This window comes from Apteryx rowi, unplaced genomic scaffold (assembly GCF_003343035.1).
Source record: "Apteryx rowi isolate R43461 unplaced genomic scaffold, aptRow1 scaffold_835, whole genome shotgun sequence".
Lineage (NCBI taxonomy): Eukaryota > Metazoa > Chordata > Aves > Apterygiformes > Apterygidae > Apteryx > Apteryx rowi.
The window spans coordinates 175293-190123 of NW_020451133.1; the positions used below are offsets into that span (position 1 = coordinate 175293).

A 14831-nucleotide genomic window follows, 5' to 3' on the forward strand; every position below is an offset into this window, starting at 1 on the left:
TCCAACTCTCCATGTGTCTGGCTGTACATCCAACTGTCCATGTGTCTGGCTGTGAGTCCAACTGTCCATGAGTCTGGCTGTGAGTCCARCTGTCCATGTGCCTGCCTGTATACCCAGCTGGCCCTGCATCTAGCTGTACACCCAACTGCCTGTGTCCAGCTGTACATCCAACTCTGTGTGCTCAGCTGCATGTCCAGCTGTCCGCCTATCTGTCCACACGTCCATCTGTGTCTGGCTGTGGTGCCCACTTATTTCCAAGTCCTCCCATCCTCTCCCTACCCACCCTGTGGGGTGCAGCAAGGACCCAGACAGGTGCCAGGCACCTTGCAGGGTGCAGGGGGCCGTGGGGGGACCCGGCCTGGCCAGGGCCCCCCCCCCAGCTCTACCCAGCACGCCGAGGGGCTCAGCCTGTTCACCTGGCCAGAAACCAGCTGCCGGGGTCCTGCAGCAAATCCTCTGGCAATTTGCCCCAAATTTGAGCTTAAAGGGCAAGAGAAGGGCCCATTCACACACTCCTCCCTGCACCCAGGCGGATCCACGGACAGACTGGAGCATCCCATGGATCCAAGTGGTGGAAGATGCAAACCAGCACCCAGCAGGACGGGACACGCCGGCTCCCTCGGGTTGTCGCAGGGAGCTGCTGAGCAACAGAGATGGCAGCAGGGCAGCGGTAGGTTTTAAATAAGCTTTAGAAAATAATGCAATTTATTTCATCTAGATATTACACAACTTTAGAGCGGATTTTAGTCTTCTCTCTCTCATTACAGAAATACACTTTTTACATCATTCCAAGGAGCTGTCTTTAAATAAACCGGGTGGCAAAGCAGAGGGAGGGCCAGGCAGCTCCCCAGCCGGCAGAGGGGGCAGAGGGGGGACCCGCAGGTCACTCGGCGGGCGCCTCAGCCGGCGGCGCCTCGGCCAGCGGCGCTGGCACCTCGGCCGCACCGTCGCGGGCCCGGAAGAGCAGCTCTCCCGACTGGATCACCTGCTCTGCTTGCCAGGTGGTGGCAGCGCCATATTGCTGGTAAAAGTCCGTGTCGGCCTGGAACATGACGAGGGCCTGGGCCGTGTGGATGCGGACGTGCTGGGCCAGGCTGTTGGCGTCCAGGAATTTCTCCCCGCACGAGTCGCAGGCGTAGAGGATCTGCGTGTTGGGGTCTGCAAGGGAGAGGAGATGCCAYGGGACCTGTTTTCCCGCCTCGCAGAGGGCTCCAGATCAGCCGGCAGCTCCRGCACCCCATGGAGCAGAGCCCAGCCCCTTCTCACCTGCTTCTTGCACCTGCTTCACCGCCTTGGTTATCTCTGCTTTAAGTGCTTCGGTCTCATCCGCCGTCACCGCGGCCGCCACGGGGACCACTGCAGGGTGGAGAGAGGAGGGAGAGGTGATGGGGAGGCGCCCCAGCGGTGGTGATGCATGGGGGGGCCACAGGGGAGAGCCCTGCAGGGGTTCGAGATGAGACCGGGACACATGGCAGGACAGGATCTCGCCTGTCATGCTTTTGGAGTGGGCTCCAGCCTCGAGCCAGGGAATGGGCCAAGGAAAAGGGTCCTGCAGCCCCAGACAGGGCTCACCGGGCCTCCAGGCTGTATTTTGGGATGGCTCCCAGCAGGAGCAGGGCAATGGTGCTCACCTGTGAGCTGCGTGACRGCAGTAGCAGCCAGCGCCTCGGTGGCCAGCGTCACCATGTCGTCCGAGGCCACGGTGACGATGTTGACCTCGTCACCTTCCTCCGGCTCCAGGATCTTGATGCCCGCCTTGCCCTGRTGCACCGTCTTCACGTGGGAGCGCAGGTTGTCCACGCGGTTGAAGCCGCGGCCGCACTTGTCGCACAAGAACGGCTTCTCCCCTGGGGGAAAGAGGGCGGTTAGGAGAGGCAACGGGATGGGGGGCAGCTGGGGCCCGTCCYGGCTTCATCCCCTTCCACCGCAGCGGGGAGGAGGACCCACCGGTGTGGATGATGATGTGCTTGGAGAGGTCGCCCACGTTGACGAAGGCCTTGTTGCAGACGGTGCACTTGTGGGGCCGGATGTTGTCGTGGTGGCGGATGTGGTTGGCCAGCTGGCTCGACTGCACGAACCTGGGGGGGCCACAAGACGGGGAGGCGGTGGGGAAAAACGCAGTGACCCGCGCCGGGGTAACACCACGCGGGGCAACCCTCGCCTCCCCGTGCCAGAAAAGGGACGTTCCTGTGCCCAGCGGGGATAAAAACCCCCGTGGGACACAGCGGAGGAGCTGCTCCTGCGCCCGACGGCACCCCAGCGCCTCTGTCCACCCTCTCTGGGGTGGCTGCTGCCCCGGGCCGCGTCACACAGCGCAGGGGGGYGGTGGCGATCCCCCGGGGCTGGGGGACGCTGCGGTTGGGACGCTCACCTCTTGCCGCAGCGCTCGCACACGTAYGGCTTCTCGCCCGTGTGCTGGCGCACGTGGGCAATGAGGGAGCTCGCCTGGGTGAAGGCCTTCCCACAGATCAGGCACTGGCACGGCTTCTCTCCTGGGAAAACAGCGGGAGCAGCTCAGCCGGGCGAGCATCCGACCCTCCCCAGGAGCAGGGAGCACGGGACTCCCCGAGAGCCCCTCGCGCCCCCCCAACCGCCTCCTGCCCAATGCCACCAGACAGCCACGGCAGCCAGGCCCGCGTCCTTACCCGTGTGGATGCGGACGTGACGCTGCAGCGCCCCGGGGTCGGCGAACTGCCTCTGGCAGTGGACGCACACGTAAGGCTTCTCCCCGCTGTGGATCCGCAGGTGCCGCTTCAGGTTGCCTGCGAGCAGCCACATCTCAGCGAGGCGCCCGCCGGCGCCGGCCCCTCTGCCACGTCCCCGCCGGGGGCCGAGCCTCCCTCCCAAAACCTGCTCGGGAGGGAGGGCGGCGCGCCAAGCACCCGGCGGCACCCGCTGCAAACCCCGTCTCTAGCTACGGCTTCCCGCGCTGGGCCATGCCGCAGCCCTTGGGATCCGGTGAAGCGGGAAGACGTTAGCGCCGCGCTTGCCGTGCCCAGGCTTGGCTAAAGGTTTATGCCCTCCCCTGTCGTGGCCTAAATCCTTCCTCCTGCTCCAAACAAGGCGCGCTCCCCGCCGCGCGTGGGGCAGCCTGGATCCGCCGGGGACAGCCGCAYCTCCAGCGCTCAGACCTAACCACCTACCAACCCCGTGCTACCTGAAGTGGTGAACTGCTTGCCGCACTCCCGACACTTCAGGGGCCCGTCGGCGATGTGAATCTTCAAGTGCGCCTTTAAGTTCCCCACCTGGAGGCAAACACAGGGATGCCGAGAGCTCCCCGCCTCACCCGGGGCGCAGCAAACCGCCGTCGATGCGGCGCTCTGCGCCTCCCGCCTCACCTGGTTGAATTTCTTGTCGCAGTGGGGACACTTGTGCTCCTTGTCGGTGTCGTGGGTCTCCAGGTGACGCATTTTGGAGGTGGGGTCAGAGAAGGAGCGCCCACAGTAGTCGCACTGGTACGGCTTCTCGCCGCTGTGCACCAGCTGGTGCCGCTTGAGGTTGCCGGAGGTGGTGAAGAGCTTGCCGCAATCGTCGCAGCGGTACTTGGCCTCCCCCGTGTGCCGCTTCTTGTGGAGGTTCAGCAGGCTGATGAGGCGGTAGCTCTTCCCGCACTCCTCGCAGCCGTAGGGCTTCAGCGGGCTGCGGGCGAGACAGGGCGGTCAAGCGAGGGGGAACACGGCGGGGACGCTCCTCCGTGAGGGTCCGCGGGGTCTGCGTGGGAACCAGCAGGCCAAGCTCTCCTCCCTGCCACCGACCTCGCACCACCCCAATTCCAGCTCTACCACTGGCCCCAGGCAGACCTTTTTGGACCCCACGGGATGTCTTGAAGTGCCACAACATAAAAGAAAAGGACAGAGATGAACATGAAAACAGAAAGACTATGAACAGTGCCATCATCTCGCAGGCTCCCTCCACTTTGGCACATATGATGTATTTTGCAAGCGTTTGATCTTTTGCAGCAAAGGCCACAAATTTTTTAGACCCCGATGGAGTCTTTCTGTGKCTGGGGCTATCCAAATTAGTCGCTCCAGGTCTCTAAGGCCTAACCCTAGAGCAGAGCTCACTATACCTGGAGAAGAGCTTCTTGCTAATCCACACAGATCAATCCAAGAGGCACAGAGAAGTTCACCCATTTACTGACCTCTTGCTCAARCCATTAAGCCCTCAGGCAGCTACTGTCATTGTCACAAACCCTTGTCAATCCAGCTCAGCCCGGCTGTGCCTTTTCGTCCCCAGCGTGCCATACCTGTGCGTCTTTTCGTGGGCTTTGCATGCAGCCGGGTCAGAGAAGGCTTTGTTACACTCCCTGCAAGAAAAAGGCTTCTCTCCAGTGTGAATGCGGATGTGTCGCTTAAAGTTCCCGGTGTGCGTGAATTCCTTCCCACAGTCCTACAGACGGAGAGAGACACATGCACAAACGCATCCAGGAACGCCTCATGCCGCCCCCGGTGCCGGAGGCCCTGCTCGAAGCCGCGGCCGGCCTCACCTCGCACTTGTGCGTGACGGAGCCATAGGCTTTCGACTCGGTCCGGTCGCTGTAAGTACCCGAACGCAGCAGCCGGGTTTCGCCCGAATTCTCCTGCCCAGAGTCTGTGCTCCCCGATTCATTATCCTCAGCATTTTCGCCGTTTTCTAACCTGGGCTGCTCTTCCTCGGGGATTTTAGCTTCCTCCTCTTCCTCCGCTGTCGTCTCCCCGTCTTCCTCCTTCCCTTCCAACTCCATTTCTGCAGACATTTAGAAAAGGGGGATGCTAAAAATCAGAGGCAGCATCAGAGACACAAAACCCATCTGTATTTCCTAATTCTAAGCCCAGGTTTTAGGTGATGAGGATTATACCTGCTCTATGGTATTCTGGATACCGGCATCATAGGATACAGGTGTCATGAACATGCCAAGACCTCTGCTCAGGGTCAGTTCGGTTTTGCAGCACTTTATTAGCCCTCCAGTCCAGAGCCTGGAGCTCTTGCATGGACGGAGCAGCGTTTGCCCATCTCTCCTAGCTCTGCCCCATGGAAAACTGCTCCCATGGGCTCCCCGACTCCCTGGAGGCTTTGTTGTCACAGCAAAACCCCCACTAATAAAAATTAAGTGCTCATCCATTGCCCAGCTTTGCTGCAGCCCTGTCCCCCTCCCAGCAAGCAGACGGAAAGGCAGCAGAGTCCCCACCAGCGCGGTCCTGCACGAACGCACCTCCCGCCTCCGCGCCTTGCTCGGTGCCCTGAGGAACGCTGCCCTTCGCTGCCGGGCTGCTGCTGACGCTCTCTGCTGGCGGCTGGTGGCTGGGAAATTCGGCAGGTGGGTCCTCTCGGATGGCAACATCTACACCTATGAACAACAGAGCGTCTTGGGCATGCTCAGGGAGAAAACACCGCAGACACGTGGCTCCACGCACGGAGCCAGCGAGCGGGACAGGGTGCACGGGGGGACGACGGCGGGATTTGTGTGTGTCATCAAGTGCTTGCTGACCTCCTGCAGCAATCTCTTTGCTCTCCAGTTGCTCTGTCTGCTCCTCAGGCTGGGCTTTTGTGGCCGCGAGTGTCTCTTCCTTCCCCTCCTGCTCGGGAGGGACTTGCTTTGCTTTGTCACAGTCACCCRGTCCTTCCGCCGCTGCCGTTTTGCCTGCAGCAGCTACCTTCTCTGTGCCTGCAAGGGAAGAGGCATAGCAGCAAACCACTCCACCTTTCGCTGCCCAGACGTGCCGCCTAACAGGGCCATTTTGAGCCATGAGCTTTTCCCGTGGCCTGTTGGACGAGGAGAACGGGATCCTCCAGGCCGATGCGGACACGTGGCCGCGCGAAGGCTACGTACCGATCTCCGCAGGGGCCTCCTGGCTCTGCCCGGCGCTTTCCGCCGGCACCGCGAGAGACTTCAGCGCGTTGCAAGCGCTGACTATTTCCTGCATCTGGAGGAAGCCGGCCACGGCGAGCACATCTTCCACGTTGTCCGGGTTCAGGCTCAGCTTGGCTGTGTACATGAACTCCAGGACCTGGCCCAGGCCTGCAAGGGACACCACACGCACCGAGCAATCAGAGAGAAGCCCTCGGCCGTACCACCGACGCGGCTGGGCGATTTTCAGAAGCTCAGTGCACACTAAATAACAGGCCTCCCCCAGCTCTTCTCTCTGCACGGCACCAAACCRTGACTTTTTGCTTACGCAGCTGATGCCGGCTCAATCCGGCACAGCGGAGGGACGTCGGACAATCCGGTAATGAAATAGGAGAGTTCAAGCTCTGCCACAGCTGCTCCTCTGCCTACCTGCCGCGTTGCTGATATCGAGGTGCACCACATCCTTCTGGTCGACGAAGAGCATCCTGAAATACTCGCTGCAGGCCGCCAGCACGGCTTTGTGGGCCTTGAAGTCGATGCCGTCCACCACGAAGGTGCAGTCGCACAGCAAACCCAGCTGCCGCTGCTGGTTCAGCTGCTCCAGGACTTGCTTGCTGTGCTGGGGGAAATCCATGGCTGTGGGGAGAAAAGAAAACCGGTGAGCGTAACGTCGGGGTGTAACATCGGGGCTGCTTCAGCACCTCTAGACGGAGGCACCAAAAAACAGAAGACGCCCGAAGGTCGGATGTATCAAGGGAGCCGCCAGATCTGGCTTGGCATAACAGCTACTCCGTTATTTTGTCTTATTCTCTTTCCAGAGACATCAAGTTTCTTTGGTCGAGGCCTGTAAATGAAGGGAGGATGCTTGAGAGCCCCAAAGGGATTTTAAAGGCGGATTAAGGGAACCACGTTAAAACGCCAGGCTGTTCCCTGCCGCTCCGATTGAGCGGCTAAAGGCCAAACAGTCCGGCAATGCTTCGCTTTAGCCCACAGGCCACAGCAATCCCTGTCCTGTGCCCAACGAGCAACACTCAACCCGGAGCACAGAGCCRCGGGAAGCCGAGCAGTCGCGGTCCAAGGCCACTCAAAGATTTGGGCGCTCTTGGATATCCCTGAGGTCCCATCGCCCTCTCCATTAAAAAGCACATCCCAAAAAGCGGACTGCAGCTCCTCCAGCACTTGCTAACCACCTATCTCCGCTTGCCTCCCCAACTAAATACAGCCCCGCAAACCTCTCCTGTTACAGCAGCAGCACYGGCGCAGGGCTGGAGAGTCGATGGGAACCATCAGTTTGGTTTTTTGCTGCCTTAATAGCCTTCGAAACGCTTTTAAAGTGCTTCAGCCGACCCCGGCTTTGCGGAGGAAAGCCTCCCGGCGGCTCCCGAGGGCCTCGCGCCTCCGGAGCGGTCTGCTCTGCAAACGTTAATGCAATCGCCTCCTCTGCTGCTTCGGCGAGCGGCCGATGCCATTACTCGCGCCGATGGCTGGGGAGCRGCGGGGCTGGAGAGACCGTTTGGAAAACATTCATCAAATTTGTCAGGCTCCTGCTAATTTTAGGCGCTCACGTCATGATACCAAGGGATTGATTTTTTCCTCCCCCCACCCCAGAGTGCTTTGCCTGTGCAGGGAGTTTTCCCTGCTCAAAGCACGGCTGGACTTGGGCGAGTGCTGCCGCAAGCCCGGTCCCAGGAGCCTCCCACAGACGCTGCAAAACCCCATTTTTAAATCGGATCCTTGGCTGCAAAGGCCGAGGGGAGCGGTCGGGAGAGAGAGGCCTGATCTCCTGCCGCGTGTTCAGTTTTCTCCCTGGGTTCGATCTTCAAATGTCGAGAATCTCACGAGAAAGCGGATCTGATGCCCCAGATGAAAAACCTCCTTCCCCCAGTCAAAAGCAGAGGTCTTCTCTCCCCGAGAAGCCACTTCGCGCCCTGACGGGCCCAAGGTGGGCGATGGAGCAGCCAGTTTTGCGATACATCCGAGGCACCTGCCTTTAAACCACTGCGGGAGGTGAAGAGAGGAGGCTCCTTCGGTGTAAGAGCAGCCGAAGGATGCAGAAACTTCAGGACAGGCTCATGGCAGGTATTCCCGTGTGTCTGATGCCCGAATCCTTACGATTTCCATCTTTTATCGAGCTTGAAACCTTAAAAGGCTAAGCTGAGCCCTTGAAAAGACAGTCTGTGACTCACACTCCGACTTTCTCTCCCCAGGGAGGGACATTTGCAGGCAAGAGACACCTGCGCTCCAGAAGGCATCCATGCGCGGGGCTCATTTGCCACTCGAGAGCGCAAGCTCGCTCGGCTAATTGAACTGGGAATAAACACCGGCTTTACGGCCGCAGACGAGGAGGAGGCAGAAGGAAGAGCCACAGGCGCGAGAAAAAGCCAACGCGGCAGCAAAAGGGCCCTACTTTTGCGCAAAAGGGCCGGGAAGGCAGGATTTTCGACTGACGCCCTTGTCGACGACAGCCACGCGACGTCCGTCGCTGAACAAGCCCTGACAGCAGCCACGCGTGGAGGCATCGCGCAGGGATGTCAGCCGACAGGTACCCTCCGTTTTTGATGTCACTCCGACGTCCCTAGCAGAGCCCCGGAGGATCATGTACTCAGCTCGAGACGGGGCAGGCCGGATCGCCCAGGTGGTCTTTTCCGGGCAGCTCGTTTCGCTTCGGCTCTGCCGGAGCACAGGACGGAGCTCGCACAACCGCGGGGCTCGCGAGCGCCGGCCTGGCCGGCTCGGGGCACAGGCAGAGGGAGCCTCCTCCTGTCTGCAAAGGGTTGTAGCAAGGCTCTCGGCAAAAGCGCTCTTCCTCCGGCCAAAGGGGCTGAAGGAGCAGCTTCCCAAGTCMTTGCTGGGATCGGGCGTTAGGTGGTTAACCCAGAGCTCAACGGAAACCTGCACCGAGGTCTCGGCTAGAGACTGAAAGCTAACGGCTAGGAAAAACGCAGAAATGCCACCGATGTGAGCCAGCTTTCCTCTGAACCGAGGCAAAACCACTGCACAAAAGCAGCTGTGATGAGCTGCCGCAAGTGGATGAAAGCAGGGTGCTGCACAGCACCCGATGAGTCCCGAGATGAGAGCGTGTGTCGCACGAGCTTGACTGGCTCTACAGCATCTCACCRTTTTCTGTCTTTATCAGAGATCCTATTTCAAACCCACCAGGAAAGCCTCACTACCGAGCTGGAAGCTCCTGATCCCCGAAACGCTGAGAAATAACCTCATGGCAACACCACAAACACGAGCAAGACCTTGGTGGCCTGGGCAGAGCCTCGCAGCTCRGCAAACGGAGGCTCACGCGGTGCAGAATTCATCCAGGGACTCAGCGCCTTCGGTCCTGGTCGCTAAAGCTTGTTCAGGAGATGCAGGGCAGCCCAGGACGTTTCGGATGCTATCGGAGAGACGGGATATTTCACAACAGCCTCTCCTGGAAATCTGGCAATAGGCTCTTCTAGTCTATTCAAGATAGAGCGCTGACAAATACAAAAGATGGAGACACTGGGCGCACGTGACCCCTGTGCTTTCCTGAGCGCCACGAGTCACGTCTGGGACCATCTCTGCCATGTTTTTCCAAATCTCTCTTTGCAGCTGAAGCTGTTTAAACTTTAAAAAAGAAGAAGAAGAAGAAGAAAAAAAAAAAAACTAACCGCTTTTTCTTGCGCAAGGTTGAACGTGCAGGTCCGGAAGGGGCAGAGCTCGCCTTGTGACTTCTTCAGCGCCCAGCAAACGCCATCGTTTCTCGTTTCTGTCTCGAGGTTGTGAATAATTAGCTTTGCGCACTTCGGCCTTGTGTTACTAGAGAGCCAAAATTTTCTGCCAATCCCCGTCGGTCTGGTGCTCTCGTTACAAAGGCTGGAAATTTCCACCGGTAGCAGTGACATCACAGGGCTGAGGTTAGAAAACACGAGATCCCCTTTTTAAAAATCAAGAAAACCCACACGGATCCACCGCAGGGTTAGTTTCCTCCCATCCCTCAAGGCATCCCACCTCAAACACCCTTGGACTAAGGACTTGGCGGGCTGGGAAAGGCCCTTCATTTTTTGTTGCGTTGTTCCACCGACACTTTTTTGCACTTCAGCAATGTTTCCACAGCTGCACGTTGACTTCCCGAACCCCTGGATTTCCTCCCTGCCAACCGCTAAAGCAAGGCAGATCCCAAACTGCTGCTTTCTTCCAGGGATCTCCCGAGGTTTCTGATGCAACAACGTACACGTGCGCTGAAAGTTATGCACGTGCACAGAAAGCTGCTGGTTAGGGAATAACTGCTCCTCCGCAGGGAGCTCGTTGCCTCCCGAGTACTCAAAACCGCTACGGCCTGTTCCTGGGGGTGACTCCTAACATTTTCACCCCAAACTACATCCCTTGAGAACCAGAAAAAGCAATATTTGTATCAAGCCCCCGGATGCTATACAACCCTGTACGGTTTGCAAGGGGGACTCTGTGCCACCAGGAGGAAAAAAAAAAAAGGATATTTCCACTAGGACAAACAACGCTGCCTTCCGTGCTTGCAAAGTGCTGCACAGTGGGACCAGAGAAATCAGGATGGTTTGCTGCACTGAAAGGCTATTTTAGGTAATTTGTAGAAGGCACTTTGCATCTGAATTATGATTTTTAATCGCTCGGATTGGACTTGTGTTGGTGAGGTGCCTGAGCTTCGCAAAGGAAGCTCACGAGACAAAGTCCGGCGAAATGCAACCCCCCCCCCCACAATCCACCTCCAGAAAAACTACATCTTTTGTGCAGTTTCTTCTGTACAGCTTCAGCGGAGTACGGGAACGYGTCGGGCAAAGGCTGGGATGGCCTGTGTATCGCTTTTAAGCTAGAACTTAGCATCGGCCCTGTCCAATGTCCCCCAAGCAGATGAGGAGAGTGCCTTTGCTCTGACCCCAACCACACAGAAGAGCATGGCTTAAAACACCCGGAGCTCGGGATCGGAAAGGACTGAGCCCTGCTGAACTGAACAAGGCGGCCTAATAACCCTCAGGCATCAGGAGAGAAAGATAAGCAGCCTTTTATTTGTAGGCGAGGAAACAGAGGCAGGAGGAGGTCAAATGAGTCGTCTCCCCCGCTTACGGGACGCAGAAGGGAAAGCAGAGCACAGGTCTCTCAGCTCTGCTTCGGTCCAAACTGTCTATCAGAGGTTGGAGGGAAGTTTTCCCCGGAGGACTGGCCTTTCTGTAAAGCAATCACCCTATACAGCTGCACCAGTTTGGAGAACAACYTCAAAAAGCCCCCCGAAAACCAGCAGACAAAACTCTGATGCCGCTTGCAATGGAAAGGTAACGACTGCCAAAAAACACGGTACATCTGAAATGCCCCCGTTGCTCGGGCAGGGGCAGTTTGCAGCTCCGGTGCTGCGATCCACGTCCTTCCCTGATCGAACGGGAACTGCTGGCACGCCGGACTGCTAACTAAAGTATTTCACATTAGCGTAAATCATCTTTATCAGCTATTTCAGGTAACGGTGCTGCAGCAGCAATATCTGAGGACGTCTGTCTGAGCTCCCCCCTCGCTCAGCTCCTTGTCCGAAAAACAAAGATAAGATAGGAGCGGTGCCCAGTCTCACCCCTCTGCCGCGCCGCGAGGAGCGGAGATCTCCTGAGAACAGAGCCGGCAAAAGAGAAGGTCATGGCTCTTGGAATTTGCCCTCCGCCTTCCCAGCGTTAAAAATCAGACTCTGCATAGCCACGCCGGGAGAAATCCGATGAAAAGCTCCATCTCAAAACGCAAACTCGCTCTCCCAACGTCAGGCAAGAACCGTGGCAGTTTCCTGCTGCTTTCCTGTCCTCCTCGGCATTTTATAGTGCCCCATCGCAGGGCTATCGGGACTAAAAGGCAAGTTAACTCCGTCGCCAGGCTCCAAGGTCTGATGCGGAGAACCCAGAACCAGGCGCCTTCCAATCTCGCCTTGTCAGCAGCGCTTCAGTGCTGTTTTCCCTTTCAATCTCTCGCTGACAGGGCTGTCAAGTCTTTTATTAACGGATCAATCACGGTGATGGAAAGCTTTGGTACTAGAACACCCACATCTGCGGCACGTGCTTACAGAAATAAATACAGCAGTTAGGGTCCCGGCTAGCTTGTCACACGAGCTAATGGTCTCTAAGGGCGCTGCGTTTGCTTTCGGGGTGAGGGGGTCAATTTGGCAGGGGGGACATGAGCCAAAGCAGGAAGGCCAAGGGAKCAAAAGGATACCCTGACTTTAAGATGCCGGCACATCTGCCTGAGCAACAGGAGACTGCTCATCCCTCTAAGCAGCAGGTTTCAAATCCTTCTCACGTTATTTTTTCGCTGCCTGGAAGTTACCAGTGAGACTGTTCTTACTCACGGACCCAGTAAAGGGACTGTGAGTCTCTAAGTTGCCTCGCTTTTCCGGCTGCAGCAGCCGGTTCCCTTAAAGATATTAACCTCCCTGTACAAACCTTGCTTCGCTCTATCCTTAGGCCATTATCACTCTATCAGCTCTGCTACTTCTCATCAAATGATTTCTATTAAAAAAAAGAAACAAAATCCTACAGTGATTTGAAAAAAAAAAAAATAGTGGTTTAAATATGCCTTTTAATGCTGTCACCAGCCACCTGTCCGCTCCTACACTGAGCAGATAAAAAGAAATAGGTGATTTATTTTCTGCCTACTGTCATCTCCCTTCCTGTGTCAGCTCAGGGAACAAATCAGCCCTAATCCTTTCAGGCTCTGCAAAGAGCAGCCTGCCCTTGTTTCCAGTAACTCACTGCCTGATTCTGCAATATTTTCAGTTAAGATGGGAGAGCTGACGCAGAGCATTCAAGGTACAGGCGCGCCGCTAACGTATATTATCGCRTTATCACGGTTTCAGTATTATCCCACCTATCCCACCCCTGCATCCTAACATAACATGTGTTTCAGGATTCTTATGGATTACTGAACAAGGAGGAGTTTAAACTGAGCTGCCTCTTGCGATGTCTAGGACTTTTTAACAACTGTTTCCATGTTAAAAAAAGTCCCTGGACGCAGTACAGAAGGGTGAATGAAACAGAGAAGGACTCTCAAGTCTGTGGTCTGCAGTGAAACTGCCAGGCGAGCTCATGTTCTGCTGCAGGGTGAAAGCAGTTTTCTGAAAAATCAGAAGCCGTGACAGGCCAGAAAGAAGCTTAGTGAAAATGAACTAAAGGAGAGACAACGGGGGAGAGAGAGAAAAAGAGGAGCACGGACGCTCCTGACCCCTGCCAGCRCTAGGCGACACCTCGGAGACTCTCTCCCTCTCTTTAGCTTTCAGGGATATTGATACGTCCCTGGAAGAGAAGTCGCCGAGCGCACTGATCTGCGGCACCGCAGTCCCCGAGCCAGGACGGCATCGCGCGAGCTACGGCAGGGCCGAGCCAACGAGGCTGCCGGCAGGTAATCCGAGTCCTCGGCTGCAGGAGGCAGCAAGCCAGGCAGGGCTGCTGAGACGTCACCGGGCTGTGCCAGGACCCAGCAGCATGGCCAAACCACCCCTGTAAAGTGGTGGGAACCCCTGAAAGTCCCTGTCACCTCTTGTCCACAGGTCCTAGCGCTCCCTCGGGGCCCTTCAGCAGGCGTTCGTGGCTCTCAGCTGCATAAACAGCGGTACTTTTGAGGCCAGGAAGCAGCAAAAGGAGAACAGAAGCGTCAGGGTTACCAGGCACGGGGATCTGTCAAAATTAGGGTAAAGATTTTAGTTCCCACTCCTCGGCGTGCAAAACTGGAACATCTCCATCACCTCAGGCTACTGTTTTAGAAATATATTCGGGGCTCCCTTCACCCGAAGTCCGTTCGGGGCAACCCCATGCCACCACAAATGGCGTCACCTTTTTGACAAAACCTKTGTCGCACCCAAAACCGGATTTGCAGAGGAGCCAAGCTCCCGCCCCTGCAGATGCCTGGCAATTCTTGCAGGGAAATAAATAAGAACAACTTCATCCAAAACATCTTCAGAAACTTTCTGGCAACTGGCAGCACAGGAAAAGGCTTTTGATCTTGTAAGCTTCCAGAGCGCAGAGCCAAGCAACGCAAACCTCCCTTTGACAGGGACAGCGTGGCTTTATGGCACCGAAGGTTGACRCAGAGCATCAGGGAGACTTCTACAAAGTTACAGAAACGACTTGCTTGCATGCTACACCAGCACTGAAACTACACTCGAAGATGCTTCGCTCTTGAATTCTGCCACAAGAAAACCAGCCGTTTCTGCAGCATCTCTGTTACGCAGCACCGAACTACAACAACTTCACCGTTTTTCTCCCTGCAAAAAAACAACCTTTGCGCTACCACCCGCTCCCCTCCCTAACTGGAGACGTTTCAGCAAGGGCGGGAAGTTTCCAACATACAAACCCAATTAAATAAATACCGCTCGCTCATGAAATGCTTCACACACATCACCCCCCCACTCTAAAAGCAACAGACCCAGAGAGCGTGTAAAGCAGACGCAGGTCGGGGCTGCATTGGGAAGGACCGTACAGACGCCAGAGCAGGAGAATATCTTTTCTCTCAAGTTGGCACATGATGCTTGGACGTTTGCTCAGCTCTTTGGCCGGTGATGTCCTTGGCAGCCAGGTGAAGAGCTCCTATAACGTCAAGAGACGCCAGGCCAAGCCGAGGTGGCCAGGAAGCACGTTTTCGCCCCGCCAGGCTTCACCCGGCCGCTGGCACTGCTGCGTCTCCAGGATGGATGTGTCCCGCGGCAGCCGGCCGCCACCTAGAAGGGGGGACCCTGCTGCCCCCAGCCAGCGTTGGCCCCCAGGCCAGCAGCCCCCTTTTCCCCCCGGTTGTCCCCAATGCGCCACACCTGCCCTGCTCGGCCTGGTGCCACCGGGGGGGGGACGGGGACAGAGGGGGTATGACAAGGCCTGGGGGGTGACACATGCCCTGAAATGGGGCTAAGGGGATGGGGGGGGCCCCCAGCAGCCCCCCCCCAAAACGGGGTGTCTCACACGGGGGGTTTTCTCCCCAAATTGGACTTTTCCAGGAGGGATCCCCTGCCCCTGGGGCGGGGCGGGGCGCGGTCCCCTCCCCCCCC

General features: G+C 57.2%; 1 protein-coding gene across 6 annotated transcripts; it reads right to left on the minus strand.

The window, feature by feature from the left end:
- Positions 1-671: 671 nt before the first annotated feature.
- ZBTB17 (zinc finger and BTB domain containing 17) lies at positions 672-14682 on the minus strand. Of its 6 annotated transcripts, XM_026089891.1 has the most exons (18): positions 14219-14681; positions 13331-13470; positions 11388-11859; positions 9469-9709; positions 6257-6463; positions 5810-5998; positions 5468-5644; positions 5192-5326; positions 4487-4725; positions 4247-4389; positions 3339-3639; positions 3158-3245; positions 2646-2762; positions 2372-2492; positions 1948-2078; positions 1632-1847; positions 1267-1356; positions 672-1158 (listed from the first exon to the last, which is right to left on the minus strand). In XM_026089891.1, the coding sequence occupies exons 5-18, from the start codon at positions 6459-6461 to the stop codon at positions 884-886; spliced, it is 2427 nt and encodes an 808-aa protein (XP_025945676.1). In that variant the 5' UTR covers positions 6462-6463; positions 9469-9709; positions 11388-11859; positions 13331-13470; positions 14219-14681; the 3' UTR covers positions 672-883. The 6 variants fall into 6 exon arrangements, with proteins under 6 accessions (XP_025945676.1, XP_025945677.1, XP_025945675.1 ...); XM_026089892.1 differs by lacking the exon at positions 11388-11859 and having other exon boundaries at positions 14273-14681; XM_026089890.1 differs by lacking the exon at positions 11388-11859.
- Between the last annotated feature and the right edge of the window lie 149 nt (positions 14683-14831).